This window comes from Sus scrofa, chromosome 9, assembly GCF_054392235.1.
Source record: "Sus scrofa isolate SSC_HxYL_T2T_F1_AM1 chromosome 9, Sscrofa_HxYL_maternal_Yorkshire_Landrace_v2.0, whole genome shotgun sequence".
NCBI lineage: Eukaryota > Metazoa > Chordata > Mammalia > Artiodactyla > Suidae > Sus > Sus scrofa.
The window spans coordinates 38,017,840-38,043,124 of record NC_139391.1 but is presented as its reverse complement, the minus strand read 5'-3'; the positions used below and the strand labels follow the sequence as shown (position 1 = coordinate 38,043,124).

The 25,285-nt window shown below is 40.4% G+C and overlaps 1 protein-coding gene across 13 annotated transcripts in view; it reads right to left on the bottom strand.

Annotated features, from left to right (window-relative positions):
- Positions 1 to 25,285, bottom strand: part of LOC100511522 (uncharacterized) — a 680,138-nt gene that overhangs the window by 63,583 nt on the left and 591,270 nt on the right. For 6 of the 13 annotated variants that reach the window (XR_014815191.1, XR_014815199.1, XR_014815194.1 and 3 more), the window contains one exon: positions 7,168 to 7,332. The exons of the other annotated variants lie outside the window; for them this stretch is intronic. Coding sequence is in view for 1 of the 6 variants with exons in the window: in XM_084975968.1 (XP_084832094.1) it covers positions 7,263 to 7,332 (70 nt within the window). In the remaining 5 variants the exon portion in view is untranslated. The remainder of the gene's footprint in view (positions 1 to 7,167; positions 7,333 to 25,285) is intronic. 13 annotated transcript variants of the gene reach the window in all.

The following is a 25,285-nucleotide window of genomic DNA, read 5'->3' as shown; positions in this document are numbered from 1 at the left end:
CCATACCAGAAAAACAAAAAACCCCATCAGAACATGGGCAGAAGATCTAAACAGGCAGTTCTCCAAAGAAGACATACAGATGGCCAAGCAACACATGAAAAGATGTTCAACATCACTCATTAGTAGAGAAATGCAAATCAAAACCACTCTGAGGTACCACCTTACACCAGCTAGAATGGCCATCATGAAAAAGTCTACAAACAATAAGTGCTGGAGAGGGTGTGGAAAAAAAGGAACTCTAGTACACTGTTGGTGGGATTGTAAATTGGTGCAACCACTGTGGAAAGCAGTATGGAGATTCCTCAGAAAACTAAACATAGAACTACCATTTGATCCAGCAATCCCACTCCTGGGCATCTACCCAGAGAAAACCATGACTCGCAAAGACACATGTACTCCGATGTTCACTGCAGCACTATTTTCAATAGCCAAGACATGGAAACAACCTAAATGTCCATCGACAGAAGAGTGGATCAAGAAGAAGCAGTACATATACACAGTGGAATATTACTCAGCCATTAAAAGGAGCGAAATACCGGCATTTTTAGCAACATGGATGGGCCTAGAAACTATCATGCTAAGTGAAGTCAGCCATACAATGAGACACCAACATCAAACGCTTTCACTGACATGTGGAATCTGAGAAAAGGACAGACTGAACTTCTTTGCAGACCAGATGCTGACTCACAGACATTGAAAATCTTATGGTCTCTGGAGGAGACAGTTTGGGGGGTGGGGGGATGTGCTTGGGCTGTGGGATGGAAATCCTGAGAAATTGGATTCTTATGATCAGTATACAACTACAGATGTGATAAATTCACTTGAGCAATAAAAAAAAAATAAAAATAAAATTTTCCAGAAAAAAAAAAGTACACCTCAAGAGGGTTTCTCAGGCCAATTTGCTAATTTCTAGAGCTATGTGTCTGCCTGGTGGAAGCAAATGGAATTACAGTAAATTCACAAGGGCCACTTGGGGAGAAAGATGACACGCAGCTGTAAAAATTATTCAGCTAATTATAGGACTCCTCCCCAAAAAACCCAACCCACCCTAACAACACAATGATAAAATATGCAGTTTCCTGAAGTTATCATTCCTTATTGAAATGAATTACTTAGGACATACTGATTTTTTTCCCCATAGAGTGCTATACTGTTTTCCTGCATGAGCTACTAGGAACATCGATTGGGAAGTATCAATATTGTTCTGTTTAAGGGCTGTTGCAATTTTTAAAAAATTGCTTTATTTGCTAGCATTTATTTAATGAAAAGCTAAACTTTATCCAAATGTTACTAACATCAATTCACAGGAAGGGGTTGTGGTGCAAGGAATAAATCAGAAATAAATTTTTAAAATTTCCCATGGATTCAAATCACTCACACACGATTCATATAACTGAAAATGATAACACTATTGATTGCAGTTTAAATTTTGTTGCAGTTAGTATACTCCAACCTTTGTAGCTTTTATGAATCATTTCCTTTAAACCCTGGTAAAAGCATGAATTAACATATTATCAGGCTCTTGGTTTAGAAATGAAGATTTATGTTAGGATCACCCATGACCTGTTTGGGTATAAAAATGGAGTTGGAAATACCATGCAATGTTTTTGTCATATGAGTTCTATATAGTAACCACAAAAACAAACTTAGACCTGTGTTAAAAGGGCGCCTTACCCTATAGTTGGGAAGGAGGAACTAAGAATCAAGTCATAATAGGTTTAAAAATTGACTGATTGGATAGCCATGGAAAAGAAACTAACAACTGGTAAATGTCCTAAAAGCCCTAAACTTGGTTAGTTGCTTTAAATACACGATCAGCTTTTGGAAAAGCAGGTGTTTTTTCCCCAATTCACAGAAACAGAAAAAGATACTTAGGTAACTTGCCTAAGGTCACGTTGCTAGTAAAATGTAGACATGGTAGAAGTGGCCTCAGCATTATCTTTCTCACTGCTTCATTTATATCTATAGTCTTCATTTTAGTGACAAAGGCTTGCTGAGACCAGCACTTCCAAGTGGCAAGGCCAGTTAAGGAGGTGATTCAGAGTCAAGTCAATGAAAATACTTAATCCCAATGAAACATGTGAATCCCATACCAGTTTGTGAGATTTTCTCTTTGCAATGTCCATCGGTTTACAAAGGCTTTCATAGACATGATTCCATTTGCTCTTAAAGTAATTCAAGAGGAATGTAGAGCTAATAGTGATTTTCTCTTTTCACAGGTCAGGAAACTGAGGCTTGCAGAGTTTATTTTGCCCCCAAGATTCCTGAGCTCCTTTTGATATGTGAGCTCTTTATGCCCCAACATAGAAAGTAGTTGTCACACCCCTTTCCTCTCCAATTCCCATCCTCCAAATCTCATCACAGGCTTTCACTGCAGAGCACAAAGCAGGAAGACAGTGCAAGTGGGACCACAGTGGATTTTACCCTGGCATCTTTCTCATCCTTGAGGTCATGCTCTCCAAGTTCTAACACAAAAAGATGCTCTGTGTTAATGCAGTACTTGCTGTACTTTGAACAACTATTTTGAGAAAAACAGTAATAACGTCCAGCAAGATACAAATTCCAAGCTAAATAGGAAGACAGTAATTTCAAACTGCTGTGAATTCATTGCTTCAAATGATCATCAACTACATTTTTGAGCTCTCATTCTACTATAAGATATATGTGCTCAACAAACATTGGTCAAGAGAATTAGTCACTGACTCTGCAATACTAAATAAAGAGGCATGATGTGATGGGGAATCAAATATATCACTTGTCAGCTGTGAGACTCCCCCCCCCCCCGCCGCTGGTCAACCTTTCCTAATTATTTCCTCCTTTAAAAAAACGGACCAGAGTTCCTGTTGTGGCTCAGCAGTTAATGAACCCAGCTAGCATCCATGAGGACACAGGTCCAACCTCTGTCCTCACTCAGTGGGTTAAGGATCCGGTGTTGCCACGAGCTCTGGTGTAGGTCGCAGACGCAGCTCAGATCCCACGTTGCTGTGGCTGTGGCTCTGGCATAGGCCGGCGGCTACACCTCTGATTGGACCCCTATTCTGGGAACCTCCATATGCTGTGGGTGTGGCCCTAAAAAGACAAAAAGACAAAAAATAAAAATGAAAAATAAAAAATGAAAAACAGATCGAGAAAGGTCTATTTTTTTTTTTTTTTTTTGCTGTACCCGTGGCATATGAAGTTCCTGGGCTGGGGATCTGAGCCACAGCTGCAATTTACATCACAGCTGACCAGCAATGCTGGATTCTTAACCCACTGCAACACAGGCAGGAACTCTAGTAATCCCTATTCTAAGGTGCTTTTGTAAGTATCGAATCATAGCACATGAAAATGACTTTGTGAAGTGCATTGTGCGTAGTAGGAACTCAGTTACCATGGCTATCTATAAAACATGAGTTGTCTGAGAAAATTGTGTCTTAAAGGGGAAGATTAAAAAAAAACTCCACCAAAAACATTCAGGACAGAGGTATTTAAGCACACCTCTACTGCAACCATATATGGGCATAATACAATGGCACATTTTAGTTCTCAAAGAAAATAGGACATTTTAATTGTGCCTTTCAAAATGGAAAGAAAATTAAGTTAGGAATTAAAAGGAATCCTGGCTCTCTTATTTTACATCTCTGTGACATCAAGGAAGCCACTTAGATTTTTGTGAAATTCAGTGCCCTCATCCATGAAATGATATTATCTACCCTCATGACTTCCTATCTCTGTTTTGATGAAGACAAATTGATTGCTGAGCGTGAGAAGTGTTTTTTCTGTGCGGTATGATTACATAAATCTATGTATACATGGCATTGTTTCTTGGGATCTCATGGGAGGACATGGGACTACCTTTGCCAATTTTTGAATCTCAAATCCAGGAGAACAATTATCTGGTAGCTACTTTATATCAAGAGAAGGTAACAGGTCATCTTGAATATGCTGCTCCCACGGTATATTTCTTTTGAAGGCTCCTGGCTGTGATGTGCATTGCCATCAAATATGCTGATTTCCAGGGGCTTTTGCAGGGGGCTGGAAGGGCCTTGATAGTTTAACATCACTGCCCTTCTTGGGCTGGTGCTGATGCTGAGATCCTCGGAGAGCCTGTGCACCCAGGATGTCCAGGGCAATCTTTCAGTCCCAATCTTTCAGGAGCACAGTCTAGGTTGAATTAGCTTTGGTCTTTCTGTGTATAATTAGATGGTGCAGCAGGCTTGCCTCAGGGCACAAAAGCATTGATTCAGTCCCTGTGATTCAGTCACAAAAGCCTAATGAAGTATCTTCACCATGATGCAGAGTGCCAGTTCTCTAAAAATTGCCCTGAAATGTATATTGGCATACCCAGTCAATTTGCAGACATGACAGCAAACCAGAAGAAGGTAGATATTAGAGGATGTGCTTACATTTTCTCCAACACCAGGTTTCAAAGTGACCTTGAGATGGCAACTAGTTGATCCCTCAGATTCCACAATGGGTTATGACGGAACCGTCTTGGGAGTCAGAATCTATTCTAAATCTCTAAATGCTGGAAGTGCCACAAATGCTCTGTAACACATCCAACTACCTAACAACCTTCACAGCCCTCATTAGTATGAAATATGACTCTAATGCCCAATTGAATATCACCCACTTGCCAAATATTGTCTTGATCCCAGAAACTTCCATGTTAAGTTGAAAACCAAATATGTAGAAATGAAAGAAAAAGATTGAAGCAATATAAAATTCTTAATATAAACTTGTATAGAAAATATTTTATATTTTGCAGAGCATCCAGTTTCTCATAAGAGAGAATCTGCCATGGAGTCCACGGGCCTGGAACATTAGGCTGAGGGAAACCATTAAGGAGAAGACAATAAAGAGAGAGAAGGTACAGATTCACAGCATCTTAACCTTGAAAGGAGTCATAAGTGTGATCAAGTCTGTCTTCTCATCCACACAGGCCTTCTCTTTTTTTACGCCCAACTGGTAACAGAACAGCTCCTGCTTAAACATTCCTAATGCAAGGACGTGTCCGGGTTAGGAGGCAGTGCTGTCCATCATTGAGTGTCTCCATCTGCTAGAATTACTCCGTTATATTTAGCCAAAATCTGCCTCCTGTAACTCCTTCCACTTCTGCATTTGCTTTTGGTCACAGGAAAACACAAGCCTGTTCTTTATTCATAGGAGAGTTATTCAAAACAGAAGGACTAGAAATAGGTCCCCACTATGCAAATCTTCTCTGGGCAAAATATTTCTGCTAATAACCACCATGGTTTGATTTTCAGGTTCCTAAATCCTCCAGATGTGGGCTCTTGCCTGGAAAGACATTAGTTTCTTGCTATTCAAAAGTTCTCTGTGCCCCAGCAGCTTCAGGATCACCTGGAAGCTGGTCATCGATGCAGACTCTTAGTGTCAAGCCAGACCTACTAACAAGTTGGTTTATATGAGCATCAAAGTTTGAGAAGCACAGTGCAAATTTGTTGGACTGTTTGTTAACACATAGCGATGCTAGGAATTACCATCGTGGTGCAGTGGAAACGAATCCAACTAGGAACCATGAGGTTGTAGGCTCGATTCCTGGCCTCGATCAGTGGGTTAAGGATCCAGCGTTGATGTGAGCTGAGGTGTAGGTCACAGATGCGGCTCGGATCCCGTGTTGCTGTGGCTCTGGTGTAGGCTGGCAGCTGTAGCTCTGATTGGACCCCTAGCCTGGGAACCTCCATATGCCATGGGTACAGCCCTAAAAAGCAAAAAACAAAAACAAAAACAAAAAACCAAAAAAAAAAAAAAACCCATAGCAACATAGCAACTCTAATTTTATGATGTCTTCAAATGTGGTCTGAGGACCACAAAATAACATGAGATTATTTACCTGGCTCTGTGCATTATATTTGCATCAAATCTTCTATCATTGCTTTATTTTATTTTTTAATTTAATTTAATATAATTTTGCTTTTTAGGGCTATCTCTCTTTATTTAAGACTGATAAAACTGGTGAATAAAACAGGGCTAAGGGCACAATACAGTCACATACTTCTGGAAACTCCCTCCATATAAACACAATAATTTCTACAGATGGGTGGCTGAAAACCTGTCATGTGTTGAAAACTACCCTGAGTGAGACACCTGGAATACCCAGAGAAGGAGGCACCTTCCTGTCCTTGAGAAGCCCGCTGTCTGATGAGAATTCCAGGGCTGGAGATCATGCAAGGACAACTTTTGCCAGGGCTACCATCCCTTCATTAGACTAATTACGGGAACAGAGTCCATGTCTGTGTGCCCTGAGGCTGGTCTGCTTTGCCACCTAATTAGTGATGAAAGAACCCAAGCTAATTCAATCTTGTCTGTCACTCTCTAGACTGAGGAATTACCCCAGACATCATGAGGACACAGACTTTCTATTGAAGGTACAAGAAGAGACAGCCAAACCCACAAGATTTTTATTTCTCCTGAACCTGAGGAGTTCATTAAAACAAGGAGCAAATGAGCCTTTCTGACACGTAAACCTTGGAGGAAGATAAAAGAAACTCATCGCACGCAATGCACACAGCAACATCTCAGACCGATGGCATAGGAGAGACCCTGACTTCTGACCAAGTTTTTATCAGTCAGCTGAAGTCTTAGAATTGATCCATCATCCATGACATTAGTCAAGCTCACGATCTACAGCAAACTCAGAGGAACACTAAGAACCACCCAGATCTGTGTAAGGAGGATGGATGCAACGAAACTAGATCTACATGGATACGTCTCATATTAAGTGAAGTCAGTCAGAAAGAGAAAGACAAACACCATATGATTTCACTTATATGTGGAATCGAAATTATGGAACAAATGAACCTATCTACAAGACAGAAATGGAGAACAGACTTGTGGTTGCCAAGGGGGAGGAGGAGAGAGTGGGATGGACGGGAGTTTGGGGTTAGTAGATGCAAACTGTTACGTTTAGAATGGATAAGCAATGAGGTCTTGCTGTATAGCACAGGAAACTATATCCTATTACACGTGACAAAAGGTGATGGAAGAGAATATGAGCAAAAGAATATATATGTATGACCGGGTCACTATGCTGTACAGCAGACATTGGCACAATACCATAAATCAACTATACTTTATATACTTTAATAAAAATGAATAAAACTTGAAAAAGCTGAGCAATGCCTTGACTATTTGAGCCCATGCTAGCAAAATTAAATTTTGCATTACCTTGGAAATGAAAATTCTTTGTCCCACAGGCCCCACCAGACTGTTGTGTGTCCGCTTCCTTGGCATCTGCCTGCTCGCCCCTGGGCCCGAGCCTTCTACATTTCATAGCCGTTCAACACATTTATTGAATGTCCTTTAGGAAATAGGCCTTTACAAAACTTAAATCTATGGGGGAAGAAAGAGAAAATAAAGAAGTACATCAGAGGAGTTCCCGTTGTGGCTCAGCAGAAAGGAGCCCAACTAGTATCCATGAGGGTGCAGGTTCAATCCCTGGCCTTGCTCAGTGGGTTAAGGATCTGGCATTGCAGTGAGCTGTGGTGTAGGTCTCAGATCCGGCTCAGATTCCGCATTGCTGTGGCTGTGGTGTAGGCCGGTGGCTGCAGCTCTGATTCAACCCCTAGCCTGGAAACTTCCATATGCCGTGGGTGCGACCCTTAAAAAAAAAAAAAAGTACATCAGAAAACTAATGAGATGATTTTGGTTATTAAGAAATGCTGCAAAGAAAACAGGGTAAAAACAGTGAGTGATGGGATGTGCTCCTCATATTGGACCAATGAAAAGAAGCTGAGGTCATCCATCCTCAGGAAAGAATGTTCCTGGCAAAAGGAATGGGAAGTTTTATGCTCTTCTGTCCACATCTCCCTGAGACAGAGCCCTGGTCTCTGTTGCTAGATTAGGCCCTCCTTACCCACCTGGATCTCAGCCTGACATCTGCCCTACCTCAACTTCCTTCCTTCCTTCCTTCCTTTTTTTTTCTTTTTACGGCCACACCTGTGGCATATGGAAGTTCCCAGGCTAGGAGCTGAATCAGAGCTGCAGCTTCAGGCCTATGCACGGCCACAGCAATACTGGATCCGAGCCACAGCTGCAACCTATGCCACAAATTGCAGCCACACTGGATCTTTAACATGAGGCCAAGGATCGAACCTACATCCTCACAGACACTATGCCAGGTCCTTAACCTGCTGAGCCACAGTGGCAACTCTGATCTACCTCATTTTCAATGGACACCTAGATCTTAGAGCTGGTTTGGATGTTTTGTTTCTGGTATTTGTCAATCTCTCTCACCCAGGCCTTATGGATTGAATTCCTGCTTCAGGTTTCCTTTAAGACTTGCACCCCCAAGTCCTGTCTTTAGAGAAACACAGGCCTGGCTTGCTCCTCTGAGGGAGACCCAGGAGTTCTCTGCTTTTCTTTCTCACAGAACTTGTCATGCTTTGCTGTGATTTATATGACTGTTGTCCCCCCCAGACAGTGAGCTCTCTGAAGGGCCTATCACCTAGCACTATATCTGCCACATGCCAGGCCCTTAGACACTTGAGGTGAGTGGCTAGGAAGTGATTAAGTGATTTTAGATTCAGATTTTTAACTTTACTTCATTTGCTGAGTCACATTGCCCTGTATTTTTAACATAGTTTTCCTGATGACGTTACCGAGAGTCATTTCATGTGTCTATATTTTCACTTTGTTAGAAGTATGGTACATTTTGCAATTTAAATTTAATTCTGTTCTACTTAAAATGGCTTCGGGCAACCAGTCCTACTGGGCAATATAAAATTCAGTGGGGTTTTTTACTACAAGATCAATATATCCCTAATTTACCTCGGGTATATATTTTGCTCTGCTTTAAACATCTAGCAATAAATCTTTGATTTTTTCACTTTAGAAAATCAAAGTATTTAATATTTTTCCTATCATTTATGTGCATCAGTTCGACAAGAAATCTCTTGAGAGTTTTTCAACCAATCTCCTTTGCCATAAGAAGAAATCATACTTTTCCAGGAAGACAAGCAATTTTAAGCTTGGCTTAAAACCCAGACACAGGGATTCTCTTACAAGTAAAAGTGATAAAAGAGGTAATATGATTTGGGGAAGGAAAGAGAGCCCCCATCCCTCTTCTCAAATTCTCTTCTAGCCAATGAGTCTTTTTCTGAAATTTTACATTTAAATTTTTTTCTTGGGAGTTCTTGTTGTGGCTCACCAGTAACAAACCTGACTAGTATCCAAGAGGATTTGGGTTTGATCTCTGGCCTTGCTCAGTGGGTTAAGGATCCGGCGTTGCCATGAGCTGTGGTGTAGGTTGCAAATGTGCCTCAGATCCCACACTGCTGTGGCTGAGGCTGCAGCTCTGAATGAACCCCTATCGTGGGAACTTCTATATGCCACAGGTACAACCCTGAAAAGGAAAAAAAAAATTCTTGTTAAAATGCAAATTCTCTTCGGAAGGATTAGACATTAAGCCTGGTTCATACTTAAATTTAAATGGCTAATATCAGATTTTTTTCCTGAAGGCAAGCTAATAGTTTATAAACTCTCAAGCCCTGAAGGGTGAAGGAAGGGAATAAGAAAGAACCACAGAGATGAGGATGTAGCAACAAAGATGCTGAGAACTCCTGACTTAGAGCTTTGTCAGCTCTGAATTGTGCAGGTTGATCTTGCCATCTGGGCTCAGACCTGAAGTCAGGCCTGGGAGTATGTGCTCTTCTTTTCTTAGTTTCTGCAGTTAGCTTTCAGATACAATATCGCTAAGTCCTTTAACCACTTCTTGGTGGCATACCATGAAATACGAGGAAATAAATCCATCATCTATTTTGTAATTCAGAGTGAAATATGCTCAGTTTATTGATTTTGAGTATGCAATTGATTCTGGCCAGTCATTCATTAGTAACGGGCAAAATGATTTTAAATATTCACTAACTGTGTCATGCCCTTTCCTGTATTTACATATGTCTTCATAAGCATCACCAAGGGTAATTTTACATTTATCTATTCAAGCTCTGGCCAAAGTTGAATTTAACGATAAATTACTTACAGGCACTTTTTATTTGAAAGCCCCATTAGGATTCCACACTCTATGTATTTGTCAAATACTGAATAATTCAAATGGCTTTTAACTAGTTCTCACTGCAAATGCTGAGGGTGGGGAAATAGGACTTGGAAGGTACCAGAGAGCCCAGCCAAAAAAAGAGCAAGAAGTGAATCAGCTGCTCCAGGTTAGTAAGAAAGTAAATGGTGGATTAGAAAGATAGTGGATCACACTAATTTTAATGGAAAAATTCAACTGGGTTGATAGCTGGAGGAAGGCTGGGGTGAATAAAAGCAGCTAAATAACATTGTTAAGTGCCATGTTCTGGGATTGTGCTAAGCCCTTTACAAGCATTATCTCACTGAAACATTACAGAAGACTTGGGAACTAGGTACCACTATAATCCTGATTCTATAAACAAGGATATCGTCCTTGAGAGATGACAGGTAATGTGGCTGCTCCCAGAGGTACAGAATGAAAATTTCCTAGCCTGTTGGATGATGACTATCTAATTGGTCAGAAGCCATATGACTTTAGAGCTCAAACCAGAAACTGCCGCATTCTACTGAGAGAGATCAAGATAGTGGTAGAAGAGAAAATGCAAACTAGATAAGGAAGTTGGGGTATGACTTGCTGGGATCAGAGGTACACTTAGTGCAACCCCACCTTCTCTGGGAGGCATTCCCTATCCCTACTGTCAGAATCAACCTTTTCTCCTGAGATCCCATGCAACTCTCTTAGAAACACTTTCATAGTCTGATTTGTTCTTTACTGCTTAAAGGACAAATCTGTACCTACCTAAAAAATAACTGCTAACAATTTGATTGAAGTATAATTGACATACAGCACACTTCACATTTAAAATGTATACTTTGATAAGTTTGATTAACGTCTGTGCCCATGAAACCATCACCACAATCAAGACAGTGAACATAGGTCCGGAGGCAAGATGGCGGAAGAGTAGGGGGACACTCTTGCCCTCTCCCACAAACACAACAACAACAAAAAAACACATGTACAGGATAAATGACTCGCACAGAACAGCAACCAATCACTGGCAGAAGAACCTAAACTCCAATAATGGCAAGAATCTCGTGACATTACTAGGTAAGACAAGAGAAAAGAGGAGAGTGAGAGAAGGGAAATCCGAGCCAGAGGGGCACTCCGGAAAGGGAACTGAGGAGGAGAAAGGGATCCCACACCCTGGAAAGTCACAGACTCAACGGAAAGATCAACTGAACCGGAGGAATCTCCAGATGCAGAGAAGAGTGTAGCAGTAAGTCAGAGTTCTGAAAAGCAGAGCGAGAACCGAACAGATCATCTGAACTATGGGCACAGTCACCAAAAATTGAGACGCCTGGGTGGGGGCTGGGCACTGAGACCTCGGCTCTGGAGGTCGGTCCCCGGGAAAGGGCTGGGGCGGAGGGCGGTGGAGTGGAGACTGCTTGGGAGGTCTAGAAACCCAGTCTCTCAAGTTTGACAGGGCAGAGAATGGCTGGAAGACTAGAAAGCAGAGGGTTGCAGGGGGAGGGAGCAATACGCTAAGGGCGGGGAAGTGGAAAGCCACATCAGAGGGAACCTGAGAGAAGAGCTGGGTCTGCACCAGTGTTGGGGAGGGGAGAGGAGTGGGCCCCCAAAGAATACTCCCCACACCACAGCGAGCTTACTGGCCCACTAGCTATCAGAAAGCTGTGCTTCCCAGTGCATCCCCCCACCCCCGCCACCCCTTATGCACACGGGACCTGGGGCTGCCTGCCATCCGGGAGGGCTGGCCTCAACAGTTGCGGGAAGCCTACCACCACAGGGGCTATCCCTGCACTGGTCTGCTTGCCCTTTGGAGGGGTTACAACCCCGCAGAGCAGCACCAAACACCGCCAGCCCCCAGGAAGAGGCCTGCAGCCCAGAAAAACTAGAACAAGCTTGGCTGGGCATGAAAGATCTGCCTAATTCTTGAACAGTCCTTCTGAGTCAGGCTTCTCTGAGGAAGAGCCTCTTGGGTTCGCAGAGGCCCAGCTAGCCACTCCAGCACTTGGCGGGGGAGGGGGGGGTGCCGCACTCCTGCAGAATAGCTGCTCAGCACCGCCAGCCCCATGGAGGAGCCCCTGCAGCCCAGAAAAAGCTAGAACAAGCTTGGACGGGCCGTGAAAAGATCTGCCTAATTCTCAAACAGTCCTTCTGAGTTGGGCTGCTCTGGGGAAGAGCCTCTTGGGTTCACAGAGGCCCAGCTAGCCACTCCAAACCTTGAGGGGTGCTGCACTCCTGTGAAACAGCTGCCCAGGACCACCAGCCCCCTGCAAGAGCCCCACAGCCCCAAAACACAAGAGCAAGCTCTGCCCAGCCGAGTGAAATCAGCTCCCATCGTGGTGTTGACCTCCCAGTCCTATTGCCCTGAGGAAGTCGTCCTTTGCTTCAGAGAGACCCTGTCAGCCCCGTCCACCTCAGAAAAAGCCACGCTGCCTCAAAGAAGACCGATCAACAATGCCAGCCCTCAGGGAACATCCCATAGCAGTGCCAAGGCAAACACTGCCCGGCCACGGGGAGTACAACTCCACCAAGAAAAAGAAAACAACAACCAAGATGAAGAAGCTGAGAAACCACCCCCAGTTAAACCAACACTAGAACTCACCTAAAGCAGTCAACAATGAAACAGATCTCTGCAGTCTGACAGACCTGGAGTTCAAAAGGGAAATAGTGAAAATACTGAAGGAATTAAGAGAAGATATGAAGAGTAATGCAGACGCCCTCAGAAAGGAACTAGAAAATATAAGGAGGAGCCAAGAAAAACTAGAACATTCATTTGCAGAGATACAAACTGAACTAAGGGCAGTAAAAACCAGAATGAATAATGCAGAAGAACGAATCAGTGATATGGAAGATAGAATCATGGAAATCACCCAATCAGGACAGCAGACAGAAAACCAAATGAAAAAATATGAAAGCAATATAAGAGACCTATGGGATGATATAAAGCAGGCCAATCTATGCATAATAGGAATTCCAGAAGGAGTAGAAAAAGATGAGGGGATGGAAAATATATTTGAAGAAATTATCACTGGAAACTTCCCAAATCTAAAGGATACTGAGTTCAAGATACAGGAAGCACAGAGGGCCCCAAACAAGTTGAACCCAAATAGACCCACACCAAGACACATTATAATAAAAATGGCAAAAGTTAGTGATAAACAGAGGATCCTAAAGGCAGCAAGAGAAAAGCAGAATGTTACCTATAAGGGAACCCCCATAAGATTATCAGCTGATTTCTCTACAGAAACACTACAGGCCAGGAGGGAATGGCAAGAGATATTTAAAGTGCTAAAAGGAAAAAATATGCAACCTAGAATACTCTATCCAGCAAGAATATCATTTAAAATAGAAGGGGAAATGAAATTTTTTTTCCAACAAACAAAAGCTAAAAGAATACAGCAATACAAAACCCAGGCTAAAAGAAATACTGACAGGGCTTCTCTAAACCAAAACGAAAGGAAGGAAAGAAAGGGAGGAAAAAGAAAAAAAAAAGAAGAGGAAGACTAGGATTGAGGAAACCACAATCAGAGAGCAGTCACTCAAATAAGCCAGCATACAGATTGAATCATGAACATGTTTCAAACAAAATAAAAATAAAAAAAATTCACCAAAATCATAAAATGTGGGCAAGGGATATTAGGAAATAAATAGACCCTTTTTGTTTGTTTGTTTCTCTTCTTAATTTTAATATAGTAATGAAGTATTTGAACCTACAGGACCATCAGGCTAAAACAAACAATTATAGGAAGGGGTTAGCATACTCAAAAAACAGGGCAACCACAAGCCAAAACCAAACATTGCATTCACAAAAAATGAAAAAAACAAAAACAAAAAAGCAACTCAAGCAGATAATAACTGGAGACCATCCAACCAAAAAAAGAAAGGAAGAATGGAGAACCATAGAATCAACTGGAACACGAGGTTCAAAATGGCAATAAATAATCCTCTATCAATTATCACTTTAAATGTCAATGGACTGAATGCTCCAATCAAAAGACACAGAGTGGCTGAGTGGATAAAAAGGCAAAAACCGTCAATATGCTGCCTATAAGAAACTCAACCCAGGACAAAGAACACATGTAGATTGAAAGTGAAGGGGTGGGAAAAAATATTTCATGCCAAAAGACATGACAGGAAAGCAGGAGTTGCAATACTCATATCAGACGAAATAGACTTTAAAACAAAAGACATAAAGAAAGACAAAGAAGGACACTATTTAATGATTAAGGGATCCACCCAAGGAGAGGATGTCACTATCGTCAACATATATGCCCCAAATACAGGAGCACCCAGATACATACAACAAATATTAACAGACATAAAGGGAGAAATTGATGGGAATACAATCAGAGTAGGAGACTTTCATACCCCACTCACACCAATGGACAGATCCTTTAGACAGAAAACCAATAAAGCAACAGAGATCTTGAAGGAAACAATGGAAAAGTTAGACTTAATTGATATCTTCAGGACACTACATCCAAAAAAATCGGAATACACATTCTTCTCAAGTGCGCATGGAACATTCTCAAGAATTGACCACATATTGGGACACAAAGCTAACCTCAACAAATTTAGGAGGATAGAAATTATCTCAAGTATCTTCTCTGACCACAATGCCATGAAACTAGAAATCAACCATGGGAAAAGAAATGAGAAAACACCTACTACATGGAGACTAAACAACCTGCCACTAAAAAACCAATGGGTCAATGAGGAAATCAAGAAGGAAATTAAAAAATACCTTGAAACAAATGATAATGAAGACACAACCTCTCAAAATCTATGGGATGCTGCAAAAGCAGTGCTCAGAGGGGAATTCATAGCGATACAGGCCTTTCTCAAAAAAGAAGAATGATCCCAAATTGACAACTTAACCCTCCACCTAAACGAACTAGAAAAAGAAGAACAAAAAAGACCTAAAGTCAGCAGAAGGAAGGAAATTATAAAGATCAAAGAGGAAATCAATAAAATAGAGATTCAAAAAACAATAGAGAAAATTAATAAAACCAAGAGCTGGTTCTTTGAAAAGGTAAACAAAATTGACAAACCCCTGGCCAGACTCACTAAAAAGAGGAGAGAAAGAACTCAAATCACCAAAATTAGAAATGAAAAAGGAGAAATCACAACAGATACTGCAGAAATACAAAAAACCGTAAAAGAATACTATGAACAACTATATGCCAACAAATTTGACAATCTGGAAGAAATGGACAATTTTCTAGAATCTTGCAGCCTGCCAAAACTGAATCAAGAGAAAACAGACCAACTGAACAGACCGATCACTAGAAATGAAATTGAAGATGTCATAAAAACACTCCCTACAAATAAAAGTCCAGGACCAGATGGCTTCACAGGCGAATTCTACCAAACGTATAAAGAGGAACTGGTGCCCATCCTCCTTAAACCCTTTCAAAAGGTTGAAGAAGAAGGAACACTCCCAAAGACATTCTACGAAGCCACCATCACCCTAATTCCAAAACCAGACAAAGATACCACCAAAAAAGAAAACTATCGGCCAATATCTTTGATGAATATAGATGCAAAAATTCTCAACAAAATCTTAGCCAACCAAATCCAACAACGTATCAAAAAGATCATACACCATGACCAGGTAGGGTTCATCCCAGGTTCACAAGGATGGTTCAACATAACGCAAATCAATCAATGTCATACACCACATTAACAAAAGAAAAGCAAAAAATCATATGATTATCTCAATAGACACAGAAAAAGCATTTGACAAAGTCCAACATCCATTCATGATCAAGACTCTCGCCAAAGTGGGTCTAGAGGGAACATTCCTGAACATAATCAAAGCCATTTATGACAAACCCACAGCAAATATAATACTCAATGGGAAAAAACCGAAAGCCTTCTATAATACTCAATGGGGAAAAACTGAAAGCAGTGGTGAGATGCCCACTCTCACCACTGCTCTTCAACGTAGTTTTGGAAGTCCTAGCCACAGCAATCAGACAAATAAAAGAAATAAAAGGCATCCATATAGGAAGAGAAGAGATAAAACATTCAGAAATCAGTTGCATTTCTGTATACCAGCAATGAAGAAAAGGAATACAAAAATACAATACCTTTTAAAATTGCACCTCAAAAACTCAAATACCTCGGAATACACCTGACTAAGGAGGTAAAGGACTTATATGCCGAGAACTATAAACTTTTAATCAAGGAAATCAAAGAAGATGTAAAGAAATGGAAAGATATTCCATATTCATGGATTGGAAAAATCAATATTGTAAAAATGGCCATAGTACCCAAAGCAATCTATAGGTTCAATGCAATCCATATCAAATTACCCATGACATTTTTCACAGAACTAGAACAAACAATCCAAAAATTTACATGGAACCACAAAAGACCCAGAATTGCCAAAGCAATCCTGTGAAACAAAACCAAACAGAAGGCACAACTTTCCCAGAATTCAAAAAATATTACAAAGCCACTGTCATCAAAACAGTGTGGTACTGGTATCAAAACAGACAGACCAATGGAACAGAATAGAGAACCTGGAAATAAACCCTGACACCTATGGTCAATTAATCTTTGACAAGGGAGGCAAGAACATAAAATGGGGAAAAGACAGTGTTTTCATTAAGTACTGCTAGGAAACCCAGACAGCTGCATGCAAAGCAATGAAATTAGAACACACTCTCACACCATGCACAAAAATAAACTCAAAATGGTTGAAAGACTTAAATACAAGACAGGACACCATCAAAATTCTAGAAGAGAACATAGGCAAAACATTCTCTGACATCAACATCATGAATATTTTCTCAGGTCAGTCTCCCAAAGCAATAGAATTAAGAGTAAAAATAAACCAATGGGATCTAATCAAACTGAAAACCTTTTGCAAAGCAAAGGGAACCCAAAAGAAAACAAAAAGACAACTTAGAGAATGGGAGAAAATAGTTTCAAATGATGCAACGGACAAGGGCTTAATGTCTGGAATATACAAGCAACTTATACAACTCAACAGCAAAAAAGCCAATCAATCAATGGAAAAATGGGCAAAAGACCTGAATAGACTGTTCTCCAAGGAAGATATACAGATGGCCAGCAAACACATGAAAAAATGCTCAACATCGCTGATTATAAGAGAAATGCAAATCAAAACTACCATGAGATACCACCTCACACCATAAGAATGGCCATCACTAATAAGTCCACAAATAACAAATGCTGGAGGGGCTGTGGAGAAAAGGGAACCCTCTTGCACTGTTGGTGGGAATGTAAACTGCTACAGCCACTATGGAGAACAGTTTGGAGATACCTTAGACATCTATACATAGAATTTCCATATGACCCTGCAATCCCACTCTTGGGCATCTATCCGGACAAAACTCTACTTAAAAGAGACACATACACCTGCATGTTCATTGTAGCACTATTCACAATAGCCAAGACTTGGAAACAACCCAAACTGTCCATTGAGAGATGATTGGATTAGGAAGAAGTGGTATATATACACAATGGAATACTACTCAGCCATAAAAAAGACGACATAATGCCATTTGCAGCAACATGGATGGAACTAGAGACTCTCATACTGAGTGAAATGAGTCAGAAACACAAAGACAAATACCATATGATATCACTTATAACTGGAATCTAATATACAGCACAAATGAAATTTTCCACAAAAAAGAAAATCATGGACTTGGAGAATGCCCGGGGGGGAAAGGGAGAGAGTGGGAGGGATCGGGAGCTTGGGCTTATCAGATACAACTTAGAATAGATTTACAAGGAGATCCTGCTGAGTAGCATTGAGAACTACGTCTAGATACTTATATTGCAACAAAACAAAGGGTGGGGGGGAAAATGTATACATGTAAGGATAACCTGACCCCCTTGCTGTACAGTGGGAAGAAAAATAGTGAACATACACATCACCTCAGAAAGTTTATTGGTGCCTTAAAAAAAAAGGCAAAAAAAAAAAAAAATAAATAAAAAGGGAGTTCCCATTGTGGCGCAGGGGAAAAGAATCGACTAGGAACCTTGAGGTTGCTGGTTTGATCCCTGGCCTCGCTCAGTGGGTTAAGGATCTGGTGTTGCTGTGAGCTGTGGTGTAGGTCACAGATTTGGCTCGGATCTGGTGTGGCTGTGGCTGTGGCTGTGGCGTAGGCCGGTGGCCTCAGGTCTGATTAGACCCCTAGCCTGGGAACCTCCATATGCCATGGGTGTGGCTCTAAAAAGACAAAAAGACCAAAAAAATAAATAAAATAAAATATGTCTGAACATCAGGTTACCTAGAAAGTTCTAAGTTTTATAAAAATGTATACTTCTGAGCTCTTGCTTGGTTTTGCTGAAACCAAATCAGATAGGCTGGAACCTTAGAGAATGTATTTTTAGAACATTCAGTGGGGCATTCTGACTCAGCTGGTCTTCTGAAGTTTGGCCTTTAAGCTCACTTGGTTGAAGAGGAAGTGTGTAGCTCTTATAACCATGATAACATCTTCATTGTTATTAAATTGTCAGGTCGCACTGAAGTGTAGCTGTCCTGGATTTCTGTCTGACACTACACACTTGTCATAATATCCCATGATCTCATCTGTCAACCAGCACCAAGCTAGTGGCTGGAAGCTTGCTCACCATGACTGGATTATAATTGGACCTGAACTTGTGGACTTCGAGCATGGACTGCATATTGTTGGATTCACTGAACTGAAATCAGAGTTAACAGTATTTTTTGAGAAGTCAGTTACATGGGATTGACTCAGTTGCTTATGTACACCTATGTTTCAGTGGTATTCGCAAAATTTTTGGTTTTGGTTAGAGGCAGCCTTTAACACAGTATGCTGAGCAAATTCTATCAGCACCACCTGTCTTCCCATTAGCTTCTGTAGCCCAATTAGATTTCTACTGTATCAGGAAATGTTCAAAGTGTGCAAATGACAAAGGCTTCACCTTGCTTAGCCATCTAGTGGGAACCAGAGGATAACAAAGTGAATTAACTCTCTGCCCTTGAAAATCTAGGAACTGTTTTTAAGTGGCACATATTGAGTTAGAAATATCCTCCTGAGACATAAACTACAGGTCTTTCCTGGAAGAGGTGCAACCTTTCCAATAATTATCACAAGGGCTGATGCCAGCTGCATTATTAACAAAGCATATGCACATGTTGGGAACTTTTGAACAGTAAGGTTTGGCTTAATGACCAGGCAGACTCCAATATGTAAGCAACACAGTCTCCAAGCAGCTGGGCTGCATCATTCACCTTCATCTTACAGTTCAGGAAGTCAATGTCCTTGCCTCATAGTTTGTTACAGACGTAAAATAATTCCAAAGGTTTGAAAGCCCAAATCTTCCATGCAATCCCTTCCTCAAGGGAACCTGCCACACTTCAATAGTGAAAATGATGCCAAAAATTCTGATTTGTAGAAATACTATAAAAGCTCATGTACGCTGTCAACCACACATTTCCAGAACACTTGGAAACCGAACTTGATAGTATTAACCTCTGCTATTGCAGGAGGCCGTTTTGTTTTTCAAAGAACACATTAGGCACTCTAGGAAATGATACAATTCTGAGTTTTCCAGAACAAGGCAAAGTGGCTATTAACTTGTTAGTCCACATATTCATTCTTTTAAGAAATACTTTTTAAGTCCCTTCCACAGGGGATACTGAGAAAGAACTGAAGAAAAATAACAGTAATAGTAGGTTTGGGTGTGCACATGTTATTTTAAATATTGAAGGACCCTTTGGTGAGACATCATTCTAGTGGTGACCTGAGAGAAGTGGGGAAATAAGTCACAGGAATATGTAAAAGATATGTTTCAGATAGCAGAAAGAGCAGGTGCAAATGTCCTGAGGCAGAGCCTGTGGAATTTTTTGAGAAATAGCAAAGAGGACAAAAGATTGAAAAAAGTAGGAGGTGGGACTAGAAGGCAGGAAGGGGACCTGGCCTTGCTAGAGTATGACCTATACTTTGAATATGATTTTAAATCTGGAAAGAGGCTGTTGGTGGGTCTTAAGCGGGAGAATGATAAGATTCAGTTTGAGTTTTTAGAGGATCCCTGCTACCGTTGCGTGGAGGATAGATTTGGTGGGAGCAGGGGAAGAATAGAATCAGAAATTTGTAGCTCCTAGGACTCTTACGTTGGTGTTAGAAATATACCAATAAAGTAGAAACAGCAAATCTTTAAAGATAGGTTATATATTTTTGATTTATTGCTGCAGCTCTGATAGCCTTAGAAAAACCCCACATTGCTATAATCCAGCTGGGCAAGTGTGTACCAAAATAAAACATACTGTGTTTTAAAAACTAGGTTCCCTGCCCTCCTCTAAGAAAGAGGAAGGTGATAAAATAAACGAACCCCCCCTTTTTTTTACTACACACTGGGCATAAATTGTTACTTACTTGGAGTATCTAGGGATGTGTATTTGTAAGGCAGGACTGTTACATGTCAATTGTATAGGTTTTTCAAGAACTGATTTTATAAGAGATCTTCAGGGAAAAAATTGGAAGAAAAAACAATTCTGATTTTTTTTTTTTTTTTGCTGAAAACACACAGAAAAATATTAAGCAGATACATATACTTTAACATCAACTTATATGAAAATATAAACATCTATTCTAAAATGCAAATTCCCGAGTTCAGTCTTCAGAGGTCTGAAATCATAAATTTAACCAGATTTACAGAAGTTAAGAGTCTACTCATATTTGAGACAATTGCCTGTGACTAATTTATCTCAAAAGTAGGCTTTGGCTGAAAGTTTGATCATATATGTTTAAATACTACCATGAAGTTCCCCAATTTATATTCTCAGCATTGTGGAATGTAGTCAGAATCTGCACATTTGTGGAAATGGCTCTTTTCTCCTCTCATCACAAGGTTACTGAGAGACAACCATTTCCCACAATATGACCTCATTTCTGCTTCCTATCGTCTCTTGCTATGGTTGATTGATCCAGAAGTGCTGTCCTGACCTAAGTCAGGCTAATCAAAGTGGTTCCTCAGGACCAGAGAGTCAAGCCTCCTGCTTGAAGCCCTAAGACAGCAAATGTGAGAATATTTTACAGTACGTTGGAGAGAATGGTCATCCGTTATCAATAAATATTAAGCCCACACAGAAAGGAAGGCAGGGACAATATGAACATAGTCCTGATAGTATTTGTGTTCTGGTTCCAATTATTCCTGAAATCAAGGTGCATTCCTATACTGTACCTCTATACCTGTATTCTTTATTTTTTTATTTTTTTGCTTTTTAGGGCCGCACCTGTGGCATATGGAGGTTTCCAGGCTAGGAGTTGAATCAGAGCTGTAGCCGCCTGCCTACACCACAGCCGCAGCAACACATGATCCAAGCCTCATCTGGGACCTACACCATAGCTCACGGCAACACTGGATCCTTAACCCACTGAGTGAGGCCAGGGATCAAACCCACATCCTCATTTGATACTAGTCGGATTTGTTTCTGCTGTGCCAAAATGGGAACTCCTGTATCTGTATTCTTTAGAAGTGATTGCTGTGTAACAAATTACCCCAATGCTTTATGATTTCAAGCAACAATATTCATACATTATCTCTGATGATATCCGTGGATCAGAAATTCAGACATGGTCATGGTTATGGCTTGTAGCTGCTCCATGACATCTAGTGTTAATCTAGAAACAAAGAGTGGGAGCTGAAATTTTCTCAAGCTCATTCACTGACATGTCTGGTGGTTGGGCTCTTAGTTGGAACACCCTCGCATGACCTCGCCATGTGACCTGTGCTTCCTCCTACCGTGGTGGTGTAGGGTGACCAGCCATCACGCTTTGCCTGGGTCTGACTGGTTTCCCAGGACATGGGACATTCAGTTCTAAAACTGGGGAAACACCAGCTAACCCAGGATGAGTTATGCTTCCTACTTGACTCCTGGGTTCCAACGGCAGTTCCTGAGGGATAGATAAACAGTGTGTCAGATGTAGGTTGCATTTTTTTTTTTTAGACCTAGTCTTGGATGTTGAATATTTAATTTCTGCTGTGCCCCATTAGTTGCGTCAATCATAAGCTTCAGCTCAGATTCAAGAGACCAGAATACAGACTCTCTACTGTTTGGTGGGAGAAATGTCAGTCACATCATAAGATGATCATGTGAGAATGGATATATATAACAGTGTAGCCATAAAGACAGCCACAATATTCTAAAATGCAATTTGCCACAATATTCTTCCATAAATCTCTTTCGTCTTCTGTCACTTGCAAGCAAAATAATCATTTTTAAAAGCCCTTAGTATTACCAGTTAATGCTATTTTAATGACCCACTGTATCATGAATCCTAGCAGCCTAACTTATTTCTGAGCAACTAGTTATTGTATCAGCTAAGAGAAGTGGTTTGATGGGATACCTGCAGATAGGGCCCACGTTTCTTCCAGAAGGAGTCTGGATCTGCCTCAAAACATGAACAAATACATTATCAGTGTCCTAAAGTTTCATACCATAATATTCTTAGATGAGAAACTTTGCAAAGGCAGCATTAATAATTTCCTAACATAGTCATAAAAAAGTTCAAGAGAACTCCCCCACCATCCATAGAACCTCAGAGAACCCTGATGAACTTTTCAAGTAATTGTAATTGCAAAATTTACCTTTACGTAATAATGACTGATTTTGTTTCATGCATCAATCTCTTGTTAAAGACTGAACGAATTCCATGGAGGAACTGACAATGTTCTACACATCATCTGACCCCCTAGGTGCCTCACATGGAGCTTGGTTCTAAATAGATCCTCAGTAAGTACTGTGTTGAGTCATTACCGAGGTAGCTCAGAATCTCTGACTTACCTACCACGCTCTCCAGGGGTACTCAATGCATGGACTAGGACACTGGTCATCTACTTCCTAGACCTCCCTCTGCCACCTCTTTAAGACTGTACAGTGTAGGATTTCTTACGGCTCAGTGGGTTAAGGACCCAACATAGTATCCATGAGGATGCAGGTTTGATCCCCAGCCTCGCTCAGTCGGTTAAAGATCCAGCAGTGCCACAAGTTGCAGCATGGGCTACAGATGCTGCTCGATTCTGGAGTGGCTGTGGCTATGGTGTAGGCTGGCAGCTGCAGCTCTAATTCGATCCCTGGCTCAGGAACTACCATATGGCACAGGTGCAGCCATAAAAAGAAGAAAAACATTAATAAAAGCGTAGAATAGGAAAACCACAGCCTCTTTGACTTTTGGATATTGAAAGCAGGGACTTGGAGCTGGACTTTGTGATTTCTTCCACACCCCTGAAATTAACATGGCCCCAGAGAGGAAAAATATTGTATGGATTAGAGGTGGGCTCAAATTTCTCCTCTCCTCTGCATTTCCCCACGAGTTTTGGTGTCACTAATCCTAGGAGGAAAATGTGTGTCATTTTACTGCAACTTAATTTCCTAGTTGAGCCAGTGGGCCTTGAGTTCTTGGTTATAACCAATGCAACTTTGCCTATGGAGTAAGAATGCTCTGCTCAGTGCAACGGTGAACAGAGACCATTTGCTTGTAGGATACTGTGTCTGTCAGTCAAGGCTTTGACAGGAGCTGGACAGCAGTCAATTCAAGGTTAAAATTTCTGGCAAGGATAGCACTCTGGGATTCTCTTTGGCTGCCTGAAACAAAAATCTTCATGTGTTGGCTATTTTCATCTTATTAGGAATAGCTTTGGGAGGATAAAACATATTATCTGTATAGAGAAGAATTTTTTTTCTTGTTTGCCAAGAAAAAAAATCAATGTGCACTCTTTTTAACCTAAGAAATACACGAAGTTATTTAGCTATTTGGAAGTGAGGAAAATAATATTCTTTGAAAATCAGGTTAACAATATTTATACACAACATATAAAGTTATCCATCTAAAGGATAAATATTTTGTAAGGGTGTAGAGTCTGGAGTTATCATCTAGTAAATAAAAGGCAAATAAATAATATTTTATGTTATTTAGGGAAAGATTTGAAAAGATATTCATATATATTCATGCACATAGTTGGTTAATTAATGGATCCATTCTCAATTCGCCAATGAAATCTGGCTTCACCGAGCTCTATCAATAAACAGCATCCCATGAGATCTTTGGCAACAAACAATTGGCTTTATCTTTCTAATCATTTGTGTCATATGCCATAATATGTGGAATTTCAATAAAACTAAAGAAAAGACTAAATCATGGGTCTGATTTATAGGAATTGAGACCAGAATATGATAAATCAGAAGATCCTCGATGTACTTGTTGATTCTTGCAGCTTTCATAGAATCAGATGCTGATGATAGATCATTAATGTCCCCAAATCCTATTAATTTTCAGATATTTTCTCGCAAGGTAAGAAAGAGTAAAGCAAAACTTGCATGTCCCTAATGTAGGATACTGTATGGAGCGAATAGGAACTGTAATTTATTAAGAAAATGACAGTGTCTGTTTTTAATGGATTATGTGAGTCTAGTGAGTTTACAGATACTTTTACCCATAGAGGAGTGCCTGTACTTAAGAATTAATTAGAACATAGAGTTTAGAAAAGAATGAAGTACATATTCCAGAATAAAAGTACAGAATAAATGTGGCAAAATACTTAATCTTGGATTCTTTCAACAAGTCTCATGTGGTAGAAAGTGTAATACTCTCTGGAGGAATGCTAAAAACTGAAAGATTCATGTAAATTGTCTTTGGGTGATGAGAAATAACTCATACATCCATGGAAAGCTGTATTCCACATTTAAAAATATTAATATATTCACATTTATTAAAAATGGTATTCCCAAGTCCCAGTCTGTTCACTAAGATCTGTCATGCTGTCTTTTTCTCAAGAAATAGAAAACTTAAGAAATAATATTAATTTCATAAATTTAAGGATGGTTTCTTTTAAGTCTTGCATGCTCACACACATAAACTTATAGTTATTTCTCTGTTTGGAGTTTATCTATCTATTCATTTTCTCTGACATGGATATATATTCATGGCACATAGACACTTGCCTTGTAGACCTTACAGCAACATTTTGAAGACAAGATTTATTTAACTTTTAGATCAAACACAATGGATGGACTAAGCAAATATCATGTAAATCCCAAGGAAAAAGATTACAGGCACAGTGACATTACTTTTTTATTACTTGTGTAAGCAGTAAGTTTGTAAATTTCCTGGTAAATTTAGATCTAGTCTAACAGTACTGATATTGATAATCAATCTTCATTTGATTGCTTATTTGGAAAACTGCCAATAGTGTCTCTTTCGGTTTTGCTTTGCTGGCATGGAAATGGCCCATTTTCACTTAACAAAAGCCACTGTCATCTCCCACTCAGGTCTATGCCAA